The sequence below is a fragment of the Chiloscyllium plagiosum genome, unplaced genomic scaffold (genome assembly GCF_037043375.1).
Source record: "Chiloscyllium plagiosum isolate Xiang-an unplaced genomic scaffold, Cpla_swu_hap1 HiC_scaffold_33, whole genome shotgun sequence".
Classification (NCBI taxonomy): Eukaryota; Metazoa; Chordata; class Chondrichthyes; order Orectolobiformes; family Hemiscylliidae; genus Chiloscyllium; species Chiloscyllium plagiosum.
The window spans coordinates 1077108-1094486 of record NW_028270171.1 but is presented as its reverse complement, the minus strand read 5'-3'; the positions used below and the strand labels follow the sequence as shown (position 1 = coordinate 1094486).

Genomic DNA, 17379 nt, shown 5'->3' with positions numbered 1-17379 from the left:
TGATCCAAAAAGCAGCATTTCTTAAAGGCAGCTTTGGGATGCGAATCTGAATGATGTGCTCAATTCTTAGTGGAGCTTGAATTGGCAGCTTTCTAATTCAGGTTAAAGAAAGCGTAATCCAATCAATATGACTAACAGTTCACACATTTGCAGATCTCTTAGCCTCAATTAATTAGCACCTAAGCACTCCAGACCTAAACAAGTATATGCATCCTGTGAAGAAGGATGCATTTTAGGATAATTAAGGTGCAATTGACTGTTGTCGTTATGTACTTCAAACAGGCGAAGCACAAACACTGACAGAAGTAGATATATTTTTCAGCATCTCCTTTTGAAGCCTAAAATGGTTTAGGGCATTGAGTCACTTTACTGAGCAGAAATCATTGTTTTAACATGAAGGATGGTTAGCGGGGTCAGGAAGTCATCAGTCGCCACTCCCTGTAACTAAGTCTTGACATGAATCAGAAACCAGCTAAAAACAATGACTGCAGATGCTGGAAACCAGATTCTAGATTAGAGTGGTGCTGCAAAAGCACAGCAGGTCAAGCAGCATCCAAGGAGCAGGAAAATTGACATTTTGGGCAAAAGCCCTTCATCAGGAATAGAGGCAGTTAGCCTGCAGGGTGGAGAGATAAATGAGAGGAGGGTGGGGGTGGGGAGAAAGTAGCATAGAGTACAGTAGGTGAGTTGGGGGGAGGGGGGGAAAGAGAGAATGGAGGTGATAGGTCAGGGAGGAGGGTGGAGTGGATAGGTGGAAAGGAAGATAGGCAGGTAGGACAGGTCATGGGGACAGTGCTGAGCTGGAAGTTTGGAACTGGGGTGAGTGGAGGAAGGGGAAATGAGGAAATTGTTGAAGTCCACATTGATGCCCTGGGGTTGAAGTGTTCAGAGGTGGAAGATGAGGCGTTCTTCCTCCAGGTGTCGGGTGGTGAGGGAGCGGCGGTGAAAGAGGCCCAGGACCTCCATGTCCTCAGCAAAGTGGGGGGCGGGGGGGGAAAAAGGGGAGTTGAAATGTTGGGCCACAGGGCGGTGTGGTTGATTGGTGCGGGTGTCCCAGAGATGTTCCTAAAGCGCTCTGCTAGGAGGCGTCCAGTTTCCCCAATGTAGAGGAGACCGCATCGGGAGCAACAGATACAATAAATGATATTGGTGGATGTGCAGGTACAACTTTGATGGATGTGGAAGGCTCCTTTAGGGCCTTGGATGGAGGTGAGAGGGGAGGTGTGGGTGCAGGTTTTGCAATTCCTGCGGTGGCAGGGGAAAGTGCCAGGGTGGGAGGGTGGGTTGTAGGGGGGTGTGGACCTGACCAGGTAGTCATGGACGGAACAGTCTTTGCAGAAGGCGGAAAGGGGTGGGGAGGGAAATATATCCCTGGTGGTGGAGTCCGTTTGGAGGTGACGGAAATGTCAGCAGATGATTTGGTTTACGCAAAGATTGGTAGTGTGGAAGGAAGGTGAGCACCAGGGGCCTTCTGTCCTTGTTACAGTTGGAGGGGTGTGGTCTGAGGGCAGAGATACGGGATGTGGATGAGATGCGTTGGAGGGCATCTTTAACCACGTGGGAAGGGAAATTGCGGTCTCTAAAGAAGGAGGCCATCTGATGTGTTCTGTGGTGGAACTGGTCCTCCTGGGAGCAGATACGGTGGAGACGGAGGAATTGGGAATACGGGATGGCATTTTTGCAGGAGGTAGGGTGGGAAGAGGTGTAATCCAGGTAGCTGTGGGAGTCGGTGGGTTTGTAAAAAATGTCAGTGTCAAGTCGGTTGTCACTAATGGAGATGGAGAGGTCCAGGAAGGGGAGGGAGGTGTCAGAGATGGTCCAGGTAAATTTAAGGTCAGGGTGGAATGTGTTGGTGAAGTTGATGAATTGCTCAACCTCCTCGCGGGAGCACGAGGTGGCGCCAATGCAGTCATCAATGTAGCGGAAGAAGAGGTGGGGAGTGGTGCCGGTGTAATTACGGAAGATCAACTGCTCTACGTAGCCAACAAAGAGACAGGCATAGCTGGGGCCCATACGTGTGCCCATGGCTACCCCTTTGGTCTGGAGGAAGTGGGAGGATTCAAAGGAGAAATTGTTGAAGGTGAGGACCAGTTCGGCCAAACAAATGAGAGTGTCGGTGGAAGGGTACTGTTGGGGACGTCAGGAGAGGAAGAAATGGAGGGCTTAGATTAGATTAGATTACTTTAGATTAGATTACTTTACAGTGTGGAAACAGGCCCTTCGGCCCAACAAGTCCACACCGACCCGCCGAAGCGCAACCCACCCATACCCCTACATTTACCCCTTATCTAACACTACGGACAATTTAGCATGGCCAATTCACCTGACTCTGCACATCTTTGGACTGTGGGAGGAAACCGGAGCACCCGGAGGAAACCCACGCAGACACGGGGAGAATGTGCAAACTCCACACAGTCAGTCGCCTGAGGCGGGAATTGAACCCGGGTCTCTGGCGCTGTGAGGCAGCAGTGCTAACCACTGTGCCACCGTGCCGCCCACCAGGGCTTGGAGGCCCTGGTCATGGCAGATGAGGTGTAGAGGGATTGGATATCCATGGTGAAGATGAGGCGTTGGGGGCCAGGGAAACGGAAGTCTTGGAAGAGGTGGAGGGCATGGGTGGTGTCTGGAGCGTATGTGGGGAGTTCCTGGACTAGTGGGGGATAGGTAGAGATGAGTTCAGTGGGGCAGGAGCATGCTGAGACAATGGGTTGGCCAGGCTTGTTTTTCTTGGGAAGGAGGTAGAACCGGGCAGTACGGGGTCAGAAACCTCATTACAAGAGAGAAATTTGGTGGATTAGGAAATATACCAAATCAAAATCTGCAATAACCAGCCAATTAAAGTGTTTAAATTATAACAGGCACAAAAGGTCAGGTATAAATGGACTGAGAAGTCTGAATCAACCAGGTAAAACATGAGCCCTCTGGAATCAACTTGAACAATATATAGTTCAATAGAACAACAAATGACACCATGAACTCCTCCATAAGACACCAGGTTATACTCCAACAGGTTTAACTGGAAGCACGAGCTTTCAGAGCACTGCTCCTACATCAGGTGGGTGTGACTCCGGAGCAGTGCTCTGAAAGCTAGTGTTTCCAAATAAACCTGTTGGACTATAACCTGGTGTTGTGTGCTTTTTAACTTTGTCCACCTCAGTCCAACATGAGCATCTCCAAATCATGTCCTCCATATGAATCAAGCTGGTGGAATCACGCACTAGCAATACTGTATGTAAATCTGATACAACTCTACAGCTCAAGTGGCTTCACAGGTTGGCAAGTTAACTTATGAATAATCGAAAGAGCATCTGATCACAATTGACTGACCCAAAACATTTTAGAAAATGAGATCAAGATAGTTTATGAATTTATTTTTTTTAAAAAAGGGCCAGTTAAACACTCTGCACCCAATCAGGCGGCCTGTTGTGTAGCATGGATCAAATTTCCACTTTGTGACCAAGGACGGCTGCATTCAGATGACCTTCAGACTACATCATGCATCAGGGGAACATTACAGCCATTCATGCTAAGCTTTTCTGTAAAATCCAAACTGCATTCTTTCCTACCTGTCCTCTTTGACATTTGATTTTCACACATTTACATCAAAAGTTAACATGCTCTTCTATTTCAGCACTACTTATTGAAATTTAACATCAGGTGTGAAGTGAAAGTGTATTATTTTGTTCACCGGTAAAATTTTATGCCACAGGAAATAATTGGAAATCAAAAGTTACAATTGATTTTGTGTGACACATTGATCTATTGTACACAGTGGGAGGAGTAAGTCTTTAGGCCTCTTTTATAGGCAGCTTATTTCAGAGGAATACTGTTAAAAAAAAAGAGGGCAGCTCAGACCCTGAGCACTGGTTTGGGAGGGGGTGGGGGGGGGGGGGAGATGTGGTCATGGGGAGCTGAAGCATTTAAAAACCAACAAGAGAACTTCAACACAAATGGAAAGAAATCCTCAGTTCAGTAGACTTCAGTTCTGAAAAGAGAGAATTTCAAGTCTCATTTTGTTCCAGCAAACACTGAAAAGGTCAAAATAGAAACTTCTGTGAAATTTCCTTCACGCCATCAGACCTGAAGCATGCCTGGCAGCTCACCTCAGAGAACAGGCCAATTTTTAACTTGATCAAAGTCTCTTTTGCCCTTGATTCTCGAGGCAGCTGCTAAATCAGTGTTGGAGCAAACCTGCAGCTGTTCCATTCCTGTCTGCAAGTACTCCACAGCAACAGACAGCTACTGCACATCAACTCCCGAGTTACTTTGAACCCAGGAGCTCCAGTGCTCTATTTCATGCACTCTCTCCTTCAATCTCTGGTCAGAGACATGTCGAAGCGCTACCTTAAACATTTTAAAGTCACCAACAGCAGCCAAGTTAATCACTGGGAGATGCATGCGCGTGATCTTTGGAAGACTCTTCCACTTTTACCTTGCTCATATTACTGCACAGAAGCAGTTTTTAGTAGCAGCATGAGGAGCTGGAGCATGATAAGTGAGATGCCCAGTTTTGGGTGCAGGAGTGGAGTAGTCCCAGTACTAGTTTGCTAATCCAAGGTCAGAGGTTCAGCTCTGCCATATGTTGTGAGTTAGAACATAGAACAATACAGTGCAGAACAGGCGCTTCGGCCCTCAATGTTGCACTGACCTGTGAACTAATCTAAACCCATCCCCCTACACTATCCCATCATCAACCAAGGATTGTTTAAATCTCCCTAACGTGGCTGAGTTAATTACATTGGCAGGGCATTAGCTACAAAGCACCACTGACCAAGAATGTTGTTGCATTTGTTTGATATTTTTAGATTAGATCAGATTAGATTCCCAACAGTATGAAAACAGGCCCTTCAGCCCAACAAGTCCACACTGATCCTCCAAAGAGTAACCCACCCAGACCCATTCCCCTATCCTATATTTACCCCCTACTAATGCACCTAACACTATGGACAATTTAGCATGGACAATTCACCTGACCTGCACATCTTTGGATTGTGGGAGGAAACTGGAGCTCACGGAGGAAACCCACGCAGACACGGGGAGAATGTGCAAACTCCACACAGATAGTCCCCTGAGGGTGGAACCAAATCCAGGTCCCTGGCGCTGTGAGGCAGCAGTGCTAACCACTGAGCCACCATGCTGCCCAACCTCAATTAATTTAGTGATGAACTTTATGAAGGTTCTCTACCACTTTGCACTCAAGATTAGGGATAGTCAACATGGCTGCTTGCATGGGAAATCATGTTTCACTAACTCGACTGAGCTTTTTAAAGAAGTGAGAAAGAAGATTGATGGAGGCAGAGTAGGGGATGTTGCCTATAGAGACTCAAAAGGTGTTCAACTAGGTTAAACATTGTAGACTGGTTAGCAAGGTTAGATCACATGGAAGAGCTAGCCAATTGGATACAAAGTTGGTTTGAAGGTGGGAGATGGAGGGTTCTTTTCTGGACTGAAGGCCTGCAACCTGCAATATGCCACAAGGAGCAGTGCAGGGTACACTGCTTTTTGTCATTTATATGAATGATTTGGATGTGAATATCATAGGAACAGATAATAAATTTGCAGATTACATCAAAATTTGCGTAGTGGGCGATGAAGGTTATCTTAAGAGTACAACAGGACCTTAATCAGATGAGCTGAGGAGTGGCAGATAGAGTTTCATTTAGATAGATGAGGTGTTGCATTTTGGCTAGACAAGTCAGGGCAGGACTTACACGAACGGTAAGGTCCTGGGGAGTGTTGCCAAACAAAGAGACCTTGGGGTATAGGTTCATAGTGTGACAATGCTGCTCCTTTCACAAGGTATGCTGTCTTTGGCTTTTTTACCCCAGAGAGATCATAAAAGCAGCAATTCTAAAAATCTAGGTTTGAAGGGATTTTGGGCCAGTTTGATTATAGCTAACAGATACTGCCTCAGGAAAAAAAGGCTTTCGAGTTTTAAAAGAAACACTTGTACAATGAAAGGGGATGGCCAGTTCTCCCAGCTCAGCTTCTCTCTGGTTTGGTATGGTTTTAACAAGCAGTTGTTGTGAGGCTGCTGGACCCAAAGGAGCTGCTCCATGCTGATCCTCCCTCTCTCTGACATCTCTCCTGTAAGAACCTGGGTTGGATTTTACCTTTTTTTTGCCAAGGGGTGTTATGGGGATTGTTGCAAGTATTGGGAATAGGTTCTGGGCTACTTCCTTGAAATGGTTTGATGGGGCCTGGCCTGGTCCATAACAATAGTTCCTGGAAAGTGGAGCACTGGTAGAAAGAGTAGAAAGGCGACATTTGGTAGCTTGCGTTTATTGGTCAGTGCATTGAGTATAGGAGTTGGGATGCCATGTTGTGACTGGAGGTAAACAAGCCCTGGTTAGAAAGTTCTTCTGCTTATTTTATCCAAATGTGTTTGCTGCAGATGCAGGTAGTTAGCTCAGATTTCATGAGGGAAAGGTAACTGGAAGCTTTGTAGGTAGTTTGTAGCTTACAGAAGAAATCTATAGTGATCCTCTCAGAGCTTCGGGATAGAAAGGGTTATAGTTGGCTTAGAAAACGGCATGAAGGCACTTGGATATCTGTTGACAATTTGCTAAAACAAGGAACTGAAACATTCACAATCACCAGGTAGTAAGTGAAAAGGTGGAGGGATTCACAGCCAAAATGCTAATAGAAGAAACCCGACAGAATTGTATCTATCTTTGACAAATTGATTCAATATCATGGATACGATATGGAGTTCTTCAAGGAGGTGACAAAAAAAGGGGATGAAGGTAAGGCAGTTGATGTGGTGTATCTGGACTTCAGTAAGGCATTTGATAAGGTTCACAATGGTAAGCTATTGCATAAAATACAGACTTTTGGGATTGAAGGTGATTTAGTGGTTTGGATCAGAAATTGGCTAGCTGAAAGAAGCCAGAGAGTGGTAGTTGATGGGAAATGTTCATTCTGGAGCTCAATAACCAGTGGTGTGCTGCAAGGATCTGTTTTGGGGCCACTGCTGTTTGACATTTTTATAAATGATCTGGATGTGGGCGTAGAAGGATGAGTTACTAAATTTGCAGATGACACTAAGGGAGGCAGAGCTGTGGATAGTGCCGAAGGATGTTGTGGGTTACAGAGGGACATAGATAAGCTGCAAAGCTGGCCTGAGAGGTGGCAAATGGAGTTTAATGTGGAAAAGCATGAGGTAGCTCACTTCAGAAGAAATAACAGGAATGCAGAGTACTGGGCTAATGGTAAAATTCTTGGCAGCGCACAGTCATCAGCAGGGATTGATCTGTTCTCCATGACAGTAGATGAACAGAGAGATTGCAGTGTCCAGGTGCATAAATACCTGAAAGTTGCCACCCAGATTGACAGGTTTGTTAAGGCGGCATATGGGTGTGTTGGCACTTATTGGTAGGGGAATTGAATTTCACAGCCACGAGGTCACGCTTCAGCTGTACAAGACTCTGGTAAGGCCGCAACCTGAATATTGCATACAGTTCTGGTAACCGCATTATGGAAAGGAAATGGAAGCTTTGCAAAGGGTTCAGAGGAGATTTACTAGGATGTTGCCTGGTACAGAGGGAAGATCTTATGAGGAAAGGCTGAGGGAACTGAGGCTGTTTTCATTGGAGAGGAGGAGGTTGAGAGGTGACTTAATAGAGACGTATAAGATAATCAGAGGGTTAGATAGGGTGGACACAGAGCCTTTTTCCTCGGATGATGAAGGTTAACATGAGAGTGAGATAGCTTTAAAATGGAGGGGTGATAGATTTAGGACAGATATCAAGGGTAGTTTATTTACTCAGAGTAATGGGGTGTGGAATGGCCTGACTGCAACAGTAGTAGACTCACTGACATTAAGGGCATTTCAATGGGCATTGGATTTACACATAGATAATAATGGTGCATTATAGGTTAGATGGGCATCAGATTATTTTCACAGATCAGCACAGCATTGAGGGCTGAAGGGCCTGTATTGCACTGTAATGTTCTATGATACTTTAAGTAAATTCCAGAGGATTGTCGCATCTCTTTCGGTTGGTCCCAGGAGAAAGAAGGTAAAAGAAGCTTCAAGGTTTTGTATGGGGAACGTTTGTGGACGTGGGTGAAGGAGGGATCATTAAAACTGATTTTATCCCATCATTTTTAAGGTTAGTGTTAAATTAACGATGATAGGCATTGCTGAAAAAAGACATTTTGCCAAAGCTTTTTGTCTTGTATTCATCAGGGCAATTTGCAGGAAAACCGATTTACAGGGAAATTTACAGTGGAACCTTGATTATCCAGATACCAATTATCTGAAAATCAGATTATCTGAAGGAGATCTTGGAGGTCCTGATAGAAAATTACATCAAAGATTCATTTCCAACAGAGATTGCGTCTTTTGTTGACAGTGATTAAAGAGGCACTGTCTCCAAATGACTGTCTGCCCGCCCCCTCTCTCTCCTCACACTTTTCCTGGAGTTCTACAGAGGGGTGTACCCTAACACCACCACTCCCCCCACCCCCTCCGGATAATCTGACTAACATTGTCCTGTATAGCACAGAAGTGGAACCTGGCAAAAAGTTGCAGTAAAAAAATGTGCGTGTTTGTGTCAATGTGTGTGCGCTACATGGAGACTTACCCCACAAGGGCAGTAGCAACAACAGTCGTATTTTGTTGGTGTACAGTCCGGCTCCCCCAGAGAGGGGCGGGGGGGGGGCAGTGCTGGATGGGGATGGGGGAGTGGGGGCGCGGGCATGGTGTTGGATGGTTGGGAGGTGCGGGGGCAGGGCCTTGTGTGCTGCTGCAGTCTCCTGAACGGGGAGCAGACTTTAAACATGCCGAGCCCCAGAGGAAAGGCATTTAAATCGATTAACCAAATAATCGATTATCCAAATGGAATAGTGCCCACCCATCTCATTCGGATAATCGAGGTTCCCCTGTATACTGCATAACAGAAAAGTGCTGATTGATTGACCAGTGAAGTTTGATTAGTAACAGGCATGGTCATGTAGAACAGACCAATTCCTGCTGATGACTATGAGCTAGGAGAAAGTGAGGACTGCAGATGCTGGAGATCAGAGCTGAAAATGTGTTGCTGGAAAAGCGCAGCAGGTCAGGCAGATGACTGTGAGCTGCCAAATTGTGTGGGGACAGCATGTCTTTTGGCCTGACGGTGGCGTCCTATTAGTGGCAGGTATGCCTGTGGTCACATGTTGCTCTAAATTTTGAAATAACTTACCTAGTGAGGGGCAGATGGACACTATTCAGGACCAAAGTAATTGCCTTAGGACCTTCAATGAATTCCCATGATATATAGTGAAAAATAATGTAATCGGGAGCCATTATGCTGGAGGATTACTTTAATGCATGCGGTTTTATCATCAGGTTTGCAAAGGGAACAATAGCTCAGACCTCTATTTAAAAGATTGCTGTATTAGATTGGTCTTATGAGTACAGAATTGTAGGAACCCCAACCTGTAGTCGTCAGAAGTAGAGAACCCCCAGCTGATTTCTCAACCAGGACATCAAGGAAACAGACTAGTAGAAAGTGAGGACTGCAGATGCTGGAGACCATTTGACTATTCCACTTTGAATGTAACTTTGGGTGTAGAATGATACCCATTATATCATGCAGGTATCTGTTTGATGCCAAGTACATGGGTTGTATGTCCCACAGACTGGGGGAACTCATCCCTTCAGCTGTCTGGATTACACTAAACACTCCCCAACCAGCCCAAGTGTGCAAAACCGTGCCAACATTAGGTGTTTGCAATTACTCAACATTTGCTAGATAATCCTGAAAGTGTGAAGAACTCTATGGATAATTGTCAGTTGGGCTTACAATGTGAAGCATTTCCATGTTCTTGAAGCTACAATATTTATACAGGGCCCTGTGATTTGCAAACAGAAAGTAATATGCACTGCACCAGGTTAAGATCAACAAATACCTGACAGACTTTCTCTGGCTTTTTTGGAGGGCAGAACCCTGACCAATTGACCTGCCTGATTTAAAATTTAAGTCAAGTCTGACAATTATCTGTTAAATCGGGGATAATGGGTGCATTCTCCGTGGCAGTGTCTTATTAGAGTCCACTTGTCAACCAATCGACATGCTTCTCTCATGCAGTATAAATATTAAATTTCTTCTTAAATTTGTATTCTTGCGATTTTTTCCTGAGGGAAGATGAAAAGTTCAGTAAAATGCCTTTTGTCAGCAACATTTCCTACTTTAATTCCTTTCAATATATAATAAAGATTAATCTTGTTTAAAATCATAAAAACTTGTCATATTGGTCTGTTAATCATTTGTTGGATGCTTACATTTCTTCTTCAAACATTAATGGCCCATAATAGGATCACAATACCGTAAGTACAATTAGCTACAGATGGATAATGCATGTGTTCTGCTCAGCACTGCCACTGAGTTATAGATGTTTACAGCATGAAAACAGGTCCTTCAGCCAAAGTTGTCCATGACGCCCAGTTTTTACTATTAAATTAGTCTCATTTGCCTGTGTTTGGTCCATATCCCTCCATACCTATCCCATCCATGCACATGTCTAAATGCTTCTTTAGTGACAAAATTTGTTTCTACCACGACCTCTGGCAGCCTGTTCCAAACACTCACCACCCTCTGAAAAAAAATTGCCCCTCTTGACCCTTTTGCATTTCTCACCTTAAACCTATGCCCTCTAGTTTTAGACTCTACCATGGGGAAAAACTGTTTACCTTAACTATGCCTCCCATCATTTTTATAAACCTCTAGAAGGTCACCCCTCAGAGCTGTATGCTCCAGGAAAAAATGTCCCAGACTATGCAGCCTCTCCTTACAATTCCAGTCAGGTAGCATCCTAGTAAATCTCTTCTGCACTCTTTCTATCCTGTGTACAGGAGTGTGATCAGAACTCCATGCAATACTCCAAACGTGGCCTCACCAACATCTTATACAGCTGCAATAAGATGTCCCAACTCCTATACTCAATGCTCTGGCTGATGAAAGCAAGCATGCTGAAAGCCTTCTTCACTACCCTGTCTACCTGTGACTCCACTTTCAAACAGCTATGAACCTGTACCCCCAGATCTTTGTTCTATAACACATCCCAAGGCCCTACCATTGATCATGTAAGTCCTGCTCTGGTTTGACCTACAAAATGCAACACCTTGCATGTATCTAAATTCCATTCTATCTGCCATTCCTGAGCTTGCTGGCCCAGTTAAATCAAAATAATCACTTCTCCAAGAGTGTATTGTGAAAGCTTTACATTCTTTACTCATCAGGAAAATCCCCCAAGCATGCCAAATTTCATACAGTCATAACTCTTACCACAAGAGAAAAGTGGTGTTGATAGATTGGTAAGTTAAATCTAATTAGCCAAGGCATTGGCATGGAGAAATGAAGAGGGAACTTTAGACTCCCGATATTTTCGGAAATATTCAAGAAAGAGGCAAGGTTTGAGCAATGCCCTTTTGTTTGCAGAGAACAAGCCCATGCTTGTGAAGATATCTCACTTCCAGCGAATGAGAAAATGTCACATTGTGATCAGGGGTAGTGGGCATGGTTTTGTCAGAGGAAGCTCATACCTGATAGAATTTGAGAGAACCAAGTGTGTAGAGGAGGGCAGTGTGGTTGATGTAGTTTGAATGCAGGAGGACAGGCTAATAGTTGTTATGGCAGAACAGAGGACAATTGCCTTCATCAATTAGGACATAGATTATAATAGCAGGGAGGTTATATTGGAGTTGCACAAAAAAAAAACTTGGTTAGGCCACAGCTGGAGTACTGTGTGCACCTCTGGTCACCTCACCATAGGAAGGACTCAATTGCACTGAATGGATGATAGGCAATTCGTCAGGATGTTATATGGGCTGGAGCACTTTAGCTATGGACGAGAGGCTGGTTAGGCTCAGGATGTTTTCTGCGGAGCAAAGAAGTTTGAGGGGGATCCAATCAGGATGTATAAAAATTATGAGGGGCATGGACAGGGTGGGTAGGAAGCAGTTGTTCCCCTTAGTTGTAGGGTCATTAATGAGGGGTTATAATTTTTTTTTAAATAAAAAAGTGAAGGTCAAATAATTTAGTGGGGGTTTGAGGAAAGGCTGTTCACGCAGGGCGTAGTGGGGCTCTAGAATACACTGCCTGTGAGTGTAATAGAAGCAGGAAACCTCAACCTTTAAAAAAGTGCATGGATGAGCTTTTGAAACGTCATAACATTCAAAATTACAGGACAAGTGCTGGAAAATGGGATTGGTAGAGATTTAATGGGCCAAAAAGCCTCTTCTATATGTCTATGACTGTATAAATTATCTTAAAATAGTTGTTAGTGAAGCTAGTAGCACCCCCTGGATTATTCAGCAAATGTACTTTCTGCCTTTGCAGCTATCCTTGGTGTATAAAGGCAAAAGCAAGATCTCGAGAGGGAATAACTTGTATTCCATTCCCCATATAAAACAAAATCAGATATCCACCCCTTCCAGAAACAGTTAAGAAAATTAACTTCTAATTAACCTGATTGGACATGTTACAGCACATCTTTGGGCAGATGGTTGTTGATGCTGGACCTCCTCGCAGAGATAGGGGCACTACTATTGTGCTACAAGTCCCCAACCTCTAGTCGTATTCATTCGAGATATCTTCTAATCAATCAATTGGTTCAGAGATGTTATTTACATATTGAAAACATGGGACTAGTTGATATCAAACAACATATTCCTTTTGCAATTGCCAAACAACCATCACTCTCCTTTCATGCAGTATAAATTTGTCTTTCCCCTTAAACTTGCATTCTTGTGAATTGCACATGGCAATACTCAAGGTGAGAGTTATCAAACTGCTTTAGAATAATATTATTGAAACAAATATTTGGATAGTGACCTCTATTGGCTACTTTTTATAGTATCACTTTGCCCAGACTTAGTGCAAACAATTATCTTTTCCACGGATAAAATCACCAGCTTCTTTTCACTGACTTTTTGGAGAAAGACTTCTGACTAACATGATCTTTCTTTTTATTTCATTTACTGTCCTATATTTCTCCTTTTTACCTTAACCTCCTAAGGCATTATTCCATCAGCACTGGTGCTTTATTCAAATAACTTCATTCCTGAAGAAAGCCTACAGTATGTTATTAGATAACAGGGACTTAGAGTTCTAACTGCACCAGTTACCACAGATATCCAGGATAATCCATAAGAAATAGGAACAGCGGTAGGCCATTCAGCCCCTTGAGCTTGTTCGGCCATTCAATAGAAACATGGATGATCTGACATTCCTCACTTTCCTAAACTTCCCTGTAATCCTAGATTTCCCTACTGGAAAATAATCTATCCGTTTCAGACGTCAATATACAAGGACTCTACCACCATTGCTCTGTGGCAAGGTGTTCCAAAGACACTCCATCTTGGGAGAGAAGAAATTCCTCATCTCAAATTGGTGCCTCTTTATTCTGAGATCAAGGCTTCTGGTCCTAAACTCTCCCACGAGGCGAAAACTCCATGCACCAATCTTGTCAAGCCCTTTAAGAATCCTAGATGTTTCAATGAGATCACCTTTCATTCTTCTAAACTCCAGGGAGTGGAGCCCTAACCTGCTTAGGCTTTGCTCACAAGACAATCCCTCCATTCTGAGAATCAGCCTGTTAAACCTTTTCTGAAGTGCCTCCAATTAAACAGTTGTGGCCCCAGCATTTATCCCTGTGGAACCCCTCATTGTTTCCAGCCCATGAACTGATTCTCACTCTATGCCAATATCCTATCTCAAACACATGGCTCTTATGTTATGATGTAACCTTTTGCGAGGTACCTTATCAAATGCCTTCTGGAAGTCCAAATACAACACATCTACTGGTTCTACTTAAATGGGTCCGACTCAATTTCCATTTCATTAAACCATGCTGACTCTCCTCAGTTAGATTATGATTTTTCAAATGTTCTGCTTTTTTACCTCCTTAGTAAGGGGGGGGGGTAGGTATAGGACAGATGTTAGGGATAGGTTCTTTACTCAGCGAGTCGTGAGTTCATGGAATGCCCTGTCAGTAGCAGTGGTGGACTCTCCCTCATTATGGGCATTTAATAGGCATATGGAGGATGGTGGGCTAGTGTAGGTTAGGTGGGCTTGGATCGGCGCAACATCGAGGGCCGAAGGGCCTGTACTGCGCTGTATTCTTCTATGTTCTATGTAGTAGTTGTAGGAGCATAGACATCAGTGTGATTGATCTAACTATAAAAAAAGTTTAATTAAACAATTAGAATCAGGTAGAAAGTAAACAAATATTTACCACAAGTATCTGTTTTGGGGCCACTGCTTTTTGTCATTTTTATAAATGACCTGGATGAGGGTGTAGAAAGGTGGGTTAGTAAATTTGCAGATGACACTAAAGTCAGTGGAGTTGTGGATAGTTCTGAAGATGTTGCAGGTTACAAAGGGACATAGATAAGCTGCAGAGCTGGGCTGAGAGGTGGCAAATGGAGTTTAATGCAGAAAAGTGAGAGGTGATTCACTTTGGAAGGAGTAAGAGGAATAAAAGAGTACTGGGCTAATAGGAAGATTCTTGGTAATACAAATGAGCAGAGACCTTGGTGTCCATGTACATAGATCCCTGTAAATTGCCACCCAGGTTGATGGGGTTGCCAAGACGACATATGGTATGTTAGCTTTTATTGGGAGAGGGATTCAGTTTCGGAGCCACAAGGTCATGCTGCAGCTGTACAAAGCTCCAGTGCAGCCGCACTTGGAGTATTGTGTACAGTTCTGGTCACTGCATTATAGGAAAGATGTGGAAGCATTGGAAAGGGTTCAGAGGAGATTTACTAGGATGTTGCCTGGTATGGAGAGAAGGTCTTATAAGGAAAGGCTGAGGGACATGAGGCTGTTTTCATTAGAGAGAAGATGATGGGGAGGTGACTTAATAGAGACATACAAGATAATCAGAGGGTTAAATCGGGTGGACAGTGGAGAGTCTTTTTTCTCGGATGGTGATGGCTAGCATGAGGGGACATAGCTTTAAATTGATGGGTGATAAGATATAGGACAGATGTCAGAGGTAGTTTCTTTACTCAGTAGTAGGGGCATGGAATACTGCCTGCAACAGTAGTGGACTCGCCAACTTTAAGGGCATTTAAGTGGTCACTGGATAGGCATATTGATGAGAATGGAATAGTGTAGGTAAGATGGGCTTCAGATTGGTTCCACGGGTTGGCACAACAGATGGCCAAAGGGCCTGTACTGCGCTGCAATGTTCCATGTTCTATTTACTTTCAAAATTGGTGCTTCTAAACACAAATTGTCCTTTCACATAGAATTTCATGGACATACGAACCTTCACGAAAAGAAAATATCTAAAATGCAAAATTGCTACCATTTAAAACCTGAAATCTTTAGATCTATCCTGCTGGAAATCCTTCACATCAAATTTTCCTCCCACATTCATACAGAAGATTGATGAGGCGATGTCACGGAGAAGGTGAGGCAGTTATATTCTCAAACTGCTTTACTTATTTTCATGTGAACACAAATCTGAACTGGCCTGGGAGCGACACTCCTATTAAGCTGCAAGTGCATCCAGCAGTCTGGAATGTATCATACATTGAAATAAAGAGGCTACTCACAGTTTTGTGAAGGTTCAGTGATTTTTAAATTGGAAGCTGCTCATGGACAAGCATAAAACAAGAAGTGCTGAGAAGGCATTTGCAACCCACTCAACCAATTTAAATACTTTTTGAGTAAAGTGAAGTCTCTGGATAATACTTCATTTCAGCAGAAGCAATAAAAAGAGAGGAATCAGCCTTCAGTGTTAAAGTACAGCTGACAGTTTACTCCTCCGTGAAATCAAAGCATCGGTCACTCACCATACATTTTTCCTTCATCCGACAGGATAATTTTTCGCCTGCCACATGGTGGGTAAATGGCTAAAGCTTCCTGGAAACTTTGCTCGATGTCAGGACTCCACACACCCTCTGCATCATTGTCCAAATTCTTCTCAATTGAGTCATTCATTGTCTCAGAGTTGTGGTCAGGGCTGGTGCCCTCGCTCCAACTGTTTGTCTCTATTTTAATGGTCTGGGGTCTCCAAGCCTCAGCTTGGAGGACAGCACAGCACATCTGAGGTAAAAAAGGAAAAAGAATTTTAGGAACTGGTGAATAAATCAAATGTGATGCACCTCAACCTGAAATTGATATTTGCTATTTTATTGGACTAGCTAGGGGCATGATAATCAGCACAAGTTCAGTTATGGCAGCTGCTAGGAGATCACTGGGAGTTATTTTATCTCCACTGTAGCTCTTCTCCTTTCTCAATTGTAAAAGAATCTTGTAATTAACTTGGAGATGGGAAGAAAAAGTGTCAGTGATTGTGAGAGGCAATGGAAGAGACAGACAGACAGCGAGAGACATTTGAAGAGTTCATAAGACTTTGTTGGGAAGTAAGCAATTACCAGCCAAATAATTGTTCTTGGAAGTTTTAACCTTCAACATTTACTTCTTTGATCTTCATCACAGGCTAGTACCATCATCCAAATGGTCACTACCCACATTGTTAGGTTTATTCTGGAATTGCACAGCTACATGCAGATTCAGGAGAAAAAACATTCATTCATCGATGAGGGCATCATTGACCAAACCCATTGGGCATCCCTCACTATGTAGGGGGCAATTAAAACTCAACCACATTATCTCTCTACTCTTCAGGCACTCTGCCTCTATTCCTGATGAAGGGCTTTTGCCCGAAACGTCAATTTTTCTGCTCCTCGGATGCTGCTTGACCTGCTGTGCTTTTCCAGCACCACTGTAATCCAGAATCTGGTTTCTAGCATCTGCAGTCATTGTTTTTACCTGGAGTCACATGTAGCCCAGACCAGGTAAGGATAACAGTTTCTTTCCCTAAAAAGTACTTTATAGGTTTTTCTCAATAATCTATTCATGTCATTATTAGGCTTTTAATTCCTGATTTTTGTTGAATTCAATTTCCATCATTTGCCATGATGGGATTAAACCCAGGTCGTCAGAACATTACGTGGGTATCAGGATTAACAGTCCATGACAGTGAGACTCGGCCATTCTCCGACATTGGATAGGAACAAAGTGAGGACTGCAGATGCTGGAGATCAGAGTTGAGTGTGGTGCTGGAAAAGCACAAGTCTGGCAACATCCAAGGAGCAGGAGAATCAACGCTTCAGAAACATCGATTCTCCTGCTCTTTGGATGCTGCCTGACCTGCTGTGCTTTCCCAGCACCATGCTCAACTCCCCATTCAATGTATCAATTGTGTATTAGGAAAGTACATTGACACTTTTCCACACATGGAGTGCAGCATTCACTGAGAACACTGAAGTGTATGAAGGAAGGGGAAATAATTTTCTATTAACATTTCAAATTACTTGAGATAATACTCATTTTAGTTAACTTTCAAAAAATCCTCATCAGATATTTGCAATGA

General features: G+C 43.6%; 1 protein-coding gene across 4 annotated transcripts in view; it reads right to left on the bottom strand.

The window, feature by feature from the left end:
- LOC122542064 (transcriptional enhancer factor TEF-1-like) overlaps positions 1-17379 on the bottom strand; it is an 87773-nt gene that overhangs the window by 48905 nt on the left and 21489 nt on the right. For all 4 annotated transcript variants that reach the window (XM_087978149.1, XM_087978151.1, XM_043679353.2 and 1 more), the window contains one exon: positions 15794-16046. In XM_087978149.1, the coding sequence (XP_087834275.1) occupies positions 15794-16046 (253 nt within the window). The remainder of the gene's footprint in view (positions 1-15793; positions 16047-17379) is intronic.